The 9610-nt window shown below is 42.2% G+C and overlaps 1 protein-coding gene across 3 annotated transcripts; it reads left to right on the top strand.

The window, feature by feature from the left end:
- The first annotated feature begins 1953 nt into the window (after positions 1 to 1953).
- On the top strand, positions 1954 to 9226 carry gata6 (GATA binding protein 6). Of its 3 annotated transcripts, none has more exons than XM_029725287.1 (7): positions 1954 to 2025; positions 2886 to 3848; positions 5144 to 5310; positions 5989 to 6114; positions 6394 to 6481; positions 6597 to 6685; positions 8641 to 9226. In XM_029725287.1, the coding sequence occupies exons 2-7, from the start codon at positions 2942 to 2944 to the stop codon at positions 8809 to 8811; spliced, it is 1548 nt and encodes a 515-aa protein (XP_029581147.1). In that variant the 5' UTR covers positions 1954 to 2025; positions 2886 to 2941; the 3' UTR covers positions 8812 to 9226. The 3 variants fall into 3 exon arrangements, with proteins under 3 accessions (XP_029581147.1, XP_029581149.1, XP_029581150.1); XM_029725289.1 differs by having other exon boundaries at positions 1960 to 2021; XM_029725290.1 differs by lacking the exon at positions 1954 to 2025 and adding an exon at positions 2062 to 2598.
- The last annotated feature ends 384 nt before the right edge of the window (positions 9227 to 9610 follow it).

The following is a 9610-nucleotide window of genomic DNA, read 5'->3' as shown; positions in this document are numbered from 1 at the left end:
ATAATAAACCTTAAATTATTCCACAGTGACAGTAAATTATTCGCTTTCAATTTCCAAATGATGTAGACTATTTATTGTTGATTGCAAACAGTCTTCTCCCGGTCTGCCCCTGCCCGAGCCTGTCCGTCCCTGGATAGTGTGAAGATAGAGGCTGAGACTGACTGGCGTCCTGACACTTTACGGGTGGGGATTCGTCACAGGTAGGCTAACTATCTGAGAGACACACTTCATGGCATCACGGCGAAAACACCTCATTCGTTAAGTCGCATTGGAACAGACAGTAAAATGATGTATGATGTATTCTCGCACCTCCCTGACAACTGCCTGCCTCGCCCCCCCCCCCCCCCCCCCCCAATGTCCAGCCGAGACAGTAGCGCCTGTTTACTCCATGTTCCACCGTGCATTTGATAGGCTATGTTCTGTCTTTTTCGCTTTGCTCTCAACGATTTATCAAAATAGCCTAGGTGATAGCTGTTAGTGCTATCCCTTTTACGCACGAGGACACGTCCAATCCATGGCGCGTTAAACCAATAGTCATAGTTCGGATATCTATTTTAGAAGTATGCCGTTGCTTACACCTCTCAGAGGACGTTTATAAAATGCTACCTAGGTTTACCCTTTGCAAAGCAACGAAAAGTGAAAGGAATGCAAAGACCAAGTTAAAAGAAGAATGGCCATTGTTTGAGCCCATTTTACAAGAGGAGTCAAACAGAGGATAGATCGTGTTGCAATGGCTCGTGTCTCTCCTCTATCTTTCAGTGCAACGAAATGGTGACCTATAATTTACCCTGAAACGCGTATCGCCTAACAGTGTTATCCAGACAAATGTAAACAGAAAGAAATACCATTTGAGTTCTTCCCAGGTTGACAAACGACGGACCGATTTGTTAACGTCTGGAAGGAGTGCAGAAGACTAGTAAATGAATGGTTTAATTGACATCTCGTCACTTTTGATAATTTCACTGAGCCAATGTATATTCCAACTGAAGTAATCATCGCCAGTTCAATGTAAATCATCTCTGCAACAACAGATACGTGCTGAGAGTTTGTGCTTCCGAGGCTGACCCCATTTAATCACAATTTAAGGGCTCACTTAAATAAACTAACTGTGAATGGTCTGCCCTAACACAACGCCGAAATTGAGAATAAACAAACAAATAAACCAAAAAAAAGGCGATTTTAAAATAGCTGTTCTCAGCGAGGTTTGTATTTTACGGCGTTTTACTTTCTAATTATAATTATTGTATCATTCATTGTTAGTTATTTTAAGTATGGTGCAATTGATAGGCTATTAAATATTTCACTTTGTAAATTGAAAAGTTTTTCAATTGAATATTATTTTTTGAACTCTGTATTCGATGCCATCAGTTTTGTCGATAGTTCTGTAACATCTTACATTATTTCAATGTATTGCTTGCTAGAACTTGTAAACACATTCTGAAGAATGTTAGCCTAGGGATTACTTAACTTGTTTGTCTATAATGACTGGCCTACTATAATTTGTGAGCCTCTGGTTTGTGGTTTGTACATCTAACTAATTTGTACGCAATATCCTTTTAAACCAGGCTTGGTGTCAAATATGAAACATCCCCATTTTTGCTCTAAAATAAAACGCAGTTATTATCATATTGCTTTAAATATCTTAACTACTTTGTGAGTAAACCAATGTGCACTGCCAAAACAAGCTTTTCTCTGTATATTTATCTGATATATGAATTTCGATTTTATTTCAACAACAAAAAGTCAATAGCCTACTGTGAAACGTCAAATTGATTGCATGTCATTTTAGACAGGATCAAGTCTCTCTAAGGCTGGCACCCTCAACCAGTTGATGTTTGTTAAACTGAAATCCAATCAGAGAACGCCCTCAGATTCCAACTGCAGCCTCGAGAAGCGCCTCCTCTCTAAAAACCTCGTCACGCGCGCAGTAGGCTAACGCTTTCATTCCTATCTTCCCAGAGACCAGCTACGACCCGCACACTATAGGAAACTTCAACGAAGCGACCGATGGCACAGAACGAGTAGGTGTGTGGTGAATAATCCGTCCTCTCCTCTTTTGTCTTCTATGTTTCAGTCCAGTCTTGGTGAAACATCTGGTTTCAGTGATCGTGCTCCTGGGTGCCAGTTGCGCAGAACCTAAATCATTTGGGGTATTGGTTTGTCACCCTTACCCTGCCTCTTGGGTCTTATCTGTTACGCGTCTTATCAAGCGGTTATCGCTTTGCTCCAAAGATATATTGCATTTTGTTCCTATCTGTAACGGTGTGTGGTTTTTTTGTTATAATGAAGAGGCTATCTCGAGAGGGGAGGACAGGGTTTTGACACGGATGGATTCAACTCCTCCGGTCAGAGCGCGCGGTGTGCTTACATTTCTAATGGATTAATACCTTAGGCGGTATTGCCAAACATGTCTTAACTATTAGTCTATAACCATCATATAGTTTTAATAGTGAGGATCGAGTATTGTGTGCTAAGTAACCTAGCCTTTCGCCTATCATTTTATGTCATGTACTCAAAATTACGCGAATACGTTTCAAAATGAAACCAAGCCCCACGTCAAGGGCTATGTTGGGTTTGTATTACGCAGTTTCCCAGAGGGTAAGCTATGGAATTGATATGATATTGTTATCATGGGGGATTACATGTTTCTTGCAAATTAATAGTATCGCTTGAAAGGTCATTCAAATGTAACTCTTTGGACCAAATCTTTGGGAAGAATATTTGAGATTGTAATAAGATTTGATTACCTCATCTCATAGATCCTTTATGATACCAGAAATAGTTACATGACGCCCAAGGACCTGTTTTAAGTTAACAATTTACAATATGATAGACCCTTTTAGCCTACTTGATCTTGATAATAACATATTCTCTCTCATTCCCAGGGCAGACAACACCCTCACGATTTTCTAGCCCTACGGTGTATGGAAAGTGATCCTGGATGGACCTGGGCGAAAACAGCTGGTCCATGGTCAAGCAAGAAGTGTCCAGCAGCCCAGGGTCACCGGCTGAACAGAGCTACTTACACGGCGGTCAGGACAGGAGGGAGAGTCACGGCCAGGCGCACGACTCGGAGGGACTCAGGTCACCGCCGACAACGGATCAACTTGACTTAGTGGGACACCGGCGCGACGAGGGGCCAGGTAGACCATCTCTACACTCCTACGTTCACTTCGGACACGGACACCATAACAACAACACTGCCCTGCCCATCACAGAGGACATCACGCTGTTCACGGATTTAGACCAGGGCAACAAACTAATCATCTCTAGCGGAGCGCACCCGCACCACAAGGGGGGCCTTATCGTCGACCCCAGCGACATGTATCAAACACTAGCCATCGCGGCGGCCCACCAGAGCCAGGCGGGGTACGACTCGCCCTCTGGGGGCTATATGCACTCCAACCCCAACTCTCCAGTGTATGTACCGAGCTCCCGGGTGGGACCCATGATATCCAGCCTCCCTTATTTGCAAGCCAGCGGGTCGGCACAGCCCAGTCATGCGGTCACAAGCCATTCAGTCTGGTCGCAGTCTACTCCGGAGAGTCCCTCCTACAGCACCGGGAGTCCTCATACCTCCAACCGTTTCCATTACCCTCCAAGCCCGCCAATGAACAACGTAGCGTCCAGGGATAACGGCTACAGTAACCCGCTGAATGTGGGCAGTCGAGACCAGTACGGTCTCCCGCGGCCCCTCGGTGGATCCTACGCCAGTCCCTACTCCCCGTATGTTGGACCGCAGCTATCCCAGTTGTCCTCGCCTTGGCCGGGAGGACCGTTCGATAACACCATGTTGCACACTTTGCAAAGCAGAGGTGCGCCCTTGACGATTCGAGGACCCAATGGAGGTAGGCTTACTATTCCCAAAAGTATCGAAGAAAGCTGATTAATTGAGTGAGAACTTTAGTGCTGATATGACATCTATCGGATAGCTGTTTAACGCATGGTAATAATAATAAAAATAACCATTCAAAAAATGTATAAGCAACAAGGGCATGGGTGAAACAATGTGATGATAATTTACGATTACAAGTGTTTAGGTCTAATGGCCCCAATAAATTCTAATTCAATTTGGTTAAGGAAATTATCGGAGGTAAAATACATGTTTTATAGTAATGGTAAGACATGGTAAATAGGTTCCATTTTAGAATAGCAAGTTAATTAGGCTATATATTTTATTTATTTATCTGGCAAGTCAGTTAAGAACAAATTCGTATTTACAATGACGGCCTACCCCGGCCAAACCCGGATGACGCTGGGCCAATTGTGCGCCGCCCTATGGGACTCCCAATGAAGGCCGGTTGTGATACAGCCTGGATTCAAACCAGGGTGTTTGTAGTGTCGCCTCTTACACTGAAATGCAGTGCCTTAGACCGCTGCGCCACTCGGGAGCCCAACACTCTTAGAATAAAGGGATAGAATCAAAAAGGGTTCGATACTTGCTTCATATATGGCAACCCTAAAGGTTGGTGGAACCCCAATTGTGGTTCAATGAAGAACCCCTGGGGTTCTGATGGGGTTCTGATCAAAGAACCCTACAAAATGGTTCTATATAGAACCTTTAGGGGTGCCATAAATGAAGCAAACAATATAACCCTTTTTGGTTCTATCTGAAACCTTTTTTCTAAGAGTGTATGCTATATATTAGTTACATAGGCTATTATCAATGCATTTGTTGCATGAATTAAAGTTTAGGCCTATCCCTGATATCAAATGTTTTATAACGACTTCAAAGCCTATCATATTTTTATATTTTTATTGGTGTAACTAAAATAAATACATTGTTGATTACACCCTCCGACTGCACATATAAAACTAGTATGGAAACATGATGAGTTTCTTAAAGTAACTTAATGCATTAGACATAGATAAAATAGCTAAAGTACAGTCAAAAGTGCCGTCTCCTTGTGTATTGAATGTATAATCTTAATTTGCTATCACATATGCCTAGAATATACCTCATTTTGAAAATAATGGTGAATAATCATTAAAAAAAACATTAAAAAATGTACAATATACAATAACATATTTGAAGACAGGTGCTCAATTAAGCCTAAGAAAAATCATGGCTCTTTTAATGCGCAAGCACCTCTCTGAAGTGTCATGTAAGTGATTGGTGTATTGCCCTATCTGTTTCCCGCAGATATTCTCGACGACCTGGGAGAGAGCAGGGAATGCGTCAACTGCGGCTCCATCTCAACGCCGCTTTGGAGACGCGATGGCACGGGCCACTTTCTCTGCAACGCCTGCGGCCTGTACAGCAAAATGAATGGACTCAGCCGGCCATTAATTAAACCACAGAAGCGGATGGTAAGCAGAACACGCTCAGGGGACTAGTTAACCACTCAATTTCCTGTCCATTTATTTAAAGCAATGGCTTAAGGTTATCACCTCAGATCTCTATACTCCTTATGGTGATTTTTTTGGACAAAACAATTCGCTTAAACGGTAGACCATTTTATTGCACCCTCAGTTTAGCCAGCGTTCATATATTAACAAGGTCATTCTGGCTGTCATATAGGTAATTTAGTCAGGGTCAACAAGTGGACAGAGGCTACGTGAGGGAAAAAATACTTTTCAGACCCACATTCTCCTGGCGCCATTACGCAGTTATTACGCACACTGACAAAAGACTGATGCCTTTTTTCCACAAACTGCCTGACAATGAAATTCCTGGTAATAAGCTGAACGTAACTGCCAGTTAAATGGATGACATGAATTGGACCAATATTATTGTTCGGAAATTAGTGCAGATAACAGAAAGAGAGTCATAAGTCATAAGAGAGGAGAATCCATGCCCTTCATATCCAACGATGAATTAAAGTGCTTGGATCACAGCCAAAGATTCCATTAGTCAGGTAGCCTAACCGCGGGCTCAGACATCTCTCCATTTCACGTTTACAGCACGCGCTCACCTTTGCTTAATCGTAGCTTCATATCTTTATGTTCCAGTGTGTTTATCGTTGTTTACATATTGCCTTTTCCCAGTCATCATCCCGGCGAATTGGCCTCTCCTGCGCCAACTGTCAGACGAGCACAACCACCTTGTGGCGCAGAAACGCAGAAGGAGAACCGGTCTGCAACGCATGTGGGCTCTACACAAAATTACATGGAGTAAGACACAATCTTTTGTATTATGTCACAAGTTACCCCTTTTTTTATATAACTTTATGTTCGACAAATGCAGAGAATATTGTAACTGACACGTGCCTAATTACCGTGCGTAATTATTTCGATGACTATGGAGAACAATATTAAACGGGATCAGTGTATTCAGTGTGCCTAATAAATTATATTTATTATTAATAAAGGACAATTTACACGTTTTCCTACATTGACAAAACGTGTAGCCAAAAAAAACATGACAGACTAATGTAGTCGTTATTTTTGCAGGTACCTCGGCCGCTCGCCATGAAGAAAGAGGGAATTCAGACGAGGAAAAGAAAACCTAAAACTTTGAACAAAACCAAGGGATCCTCTGGTAAGCAGATCCCCCTCTCTCTCTCTCTTTCTCTCTCTCCGTTGTATAATGGAAATACTTCACTTTTATGGTTCTCTTTATATTTATATACTTTTTAAAAATCATTTTACCACAGGAAATAGTAATTCCGTCGCCATGACTCCGACGTCGACATCTTCTTCCAACTCTGAAGACTGCTCGAAGAACAGCTCTCCCAACACGCAGGTGCCAGGGTTAATATGAACGATCCATCTTTTCATATAGCGTATTCAAAAAGAAAACCAATATTCAGGTGTGGGATAGGCCGCGTATGTTATAAAAACGGACTCAAGGTCGTTTGCTATTGAAATTCTACTGTTGTTCCCTCCTCGGATATGTCTTGTGTAACAAATTATGCACGGCTGAATTCTTCCCACACATTTCAGTTAGCGGTTTTGGTAGGATAGACCCACTTTTACTTAAAAAAAAAATATATATATCTAAAATGTGATTCTATCGTTTTATTTATGCACTAATTGGTATTCTTTTGAATGAATACTGTTGACAAATGAAGGAGCAGGCAGGCTAATAATACACTTTCATCTTATATGTTCGTGATAGCAGTAATATTGGCCTGATAATACTGGATTCAAAAGTATTGAGTCACACGGTATGTGGGATGTAGCCTACTGTATCTGGTGTCTTCAGAGGTATTTAAAGGCTGTCTCCAATGGGTTCTGGGAAGTGGTCTGCATTTTTCAGAGATGATGCTCTTCGGGAATTGTGTCCTGAAACTTAGTCTCTGATTTGTTCCAAATGAAACAATATTATAGGGCTATTTAAAGTACATTTTATTAATGACATTTGTCTGTTCCTATCATTTGATAAATGGGCCGGTTTGCTATAATAACGTGGAGATTCACTGCATATAGGCCTATACACTGAATGTACAAAACAGTATGAACACCTGTTCTTTCCATGACAGACTGACCAGGTGAATCCAGGGGAAAGCTATGATCCCTTATTGATGTCACTTCAATCAGTGTAGATGAAGGGGAGGAGACAGTTTAAAGAATGATTTTTAAGCCTTGAGACAATTGAGACATGGATTGTGTATGTGTGCCATTCAGAGGGTAAATGGGCAGACAAAAGATTGAAGTGCCTTTGAACAGGGTATGGTAGTAGGTGCCGGGTGCACCGGTTTGTATCACGAACTGCAATTTTGCTTGGTTTTTCCACTCGCAACAGTTTCCCGTGTGTATCAAGAATGGTCCACCACCCATTGAGACTGTTCTGAGGGCAAAAGTCAAAATTAGGAAGGTGTCCTTAATGTTTTGTACACTCAGTGTATATCAATTTTAGCAGTTACAAATTAAGATTTATCATTGATCGGCTTCTGGAAGCCCTGGCTGTGACTATAGAAAACCCATGGATAATAGTAGGGTCGTTCCACCGATTCAGTGCCTTTTAAGAAATGTAACTTGGTCCAAAAAAGTTTGATTTCGCCTAATTTTCACATTCTGTCATTATGAGCACATGTTCAACTTAATAAAAAATACATGTTCTCATCTCAAGATTTTATATAAACACATACTATGGTGAGTGCCAATTAAGTGGCAAATAAAGTAACAGGGTTGACCGTAACATGGTTGACCATAACAGGGTTGACCATAACAGGGTTGACGATTTCATCTTAAATCAGCCTTAAATCCCCTTTGTGACAGTAGGAATGGAAGCTTGTTGTGTGCAACAGGGAGCAGCAATTGAATTCAAGCTTAAGAAAGTAAATCAAACGCGCTAAAACGTTTCTAGCCTGTCTATCTATGGTTAAGAGGGTTGTGTTATGCTCCAACCGATCAGTTTTCTACCACAAAACACCAGAACATTGCCAAAAATAGTAAATCCAGCTCACCGGCTTTTACACTATTGACTATTAGATGTTCAATGTTTCTTATTTAAATGTTTTAAGAATAGTTTCACCATATTAAAAACGAGTGTTCAGTTCACGTAACAGGGTTCATGCAATTTATTGAATTATACATGTGGTCTATATTTAAGGGCAATTCATGTAATATACCAGGCTTTTAAAATTCAATATTGGTGCACAATTTCTAGTAAAAATATCAAAGGGCACTTATTTTGTGGAAAGACCCAGTCATTTCTTTTGAATCTGTGACTAACATTTCTCTGTCCTATTCCAGGTCCAGTCCTCTGTCCTGAGTGGCCCAGCGGATGGCTCAGGCTCTGATGGCTCTGCCGTCGTGAAGTACCCAGGCCAGGATAGTCTCTACACCAGCGTGGGCCTCACCCAGTCTCCAGACATAGCCGGCTCCGTCAGGGGAGAGTCCTGGTGCCCCATGGCTCTTGCCTGAGTCACGAGCTGGGGGTGGAACCCACCACACTATCCTCTCTCTCTCTCTCTCTCTCTCTGGATGTCCTGCTGCTGCGTGGTGGAAATATTCTGTGCCTTGATGGTTCTGGGTCTGATTCCTACTTCCCAGCTAACAACAGTTGGACAGAGACAGCCCCCCCCCCCCTCCACGCTCATGCAAGTTTGAAACGTCTGGAATATTTGGGATTGATTTCCAGAATTATATGAGAAAACCTTAGTGCCTTAACAGAAAGGGAATTATGTGAGAGGAGGCCTGTTGATGCATTCTTGTTACTCTGCAGTTCGGATGCGTTCCGGACCGACCTGCTGTTTTCTCTCCCCTCTCCTCTCTTCCTCTCCCTCTCTCTCCTCTCTCCCTCTCTCTCTCTCCTCTCTCTCTCCTCTCCCTTTCTCTCCCTCTCCCTCTCTCTCTCCTCTCTCCTCTCTCTCCTCTCTCTCCCCTCTCTCCTCTCTCTCCCCTCTCTCCCTCTCTCCCTCTCTCTCTCCCTCTCTCCCTCTCTCTCTCCTCTCTCTCTCCTCTCTCTCTCTCAGCTATGGAGGTGGATAAAATGTCTGAAATGAAGAAACCTGTACATAATGTTATGGATTCCCCCACTCAAGACAAAAGTGGTTAATTGGATATTAGTGCTTGAGAAAAGCTCAACCATGCATACAGAGGACATTTTGATAATAAATTTTTTTTGCAACTGGAATCAAGCTATCAAGTTACCAAGACAACCTTCCTGAATCAAGAGAAAGTATTTATTAATCTTCCATTGTTGAAAATATGACTATGATTG

Source organism: Salmo trutta, chromosome 31 (assembly GCF_901001165.1).
Source record: "Salmo trutta chromosome 31, fSalTru1.1, whole genome shotgun sequence".
Lineage (NCBI taxonomy): Eukaryota > Metazoa > Chordata > Actinopteri > Salmoniformes > Salmonidae > Salmo > Salmo trutta.
This window is presented reverse-complemented; position numbering and strand designations above follow the sequence as displayed.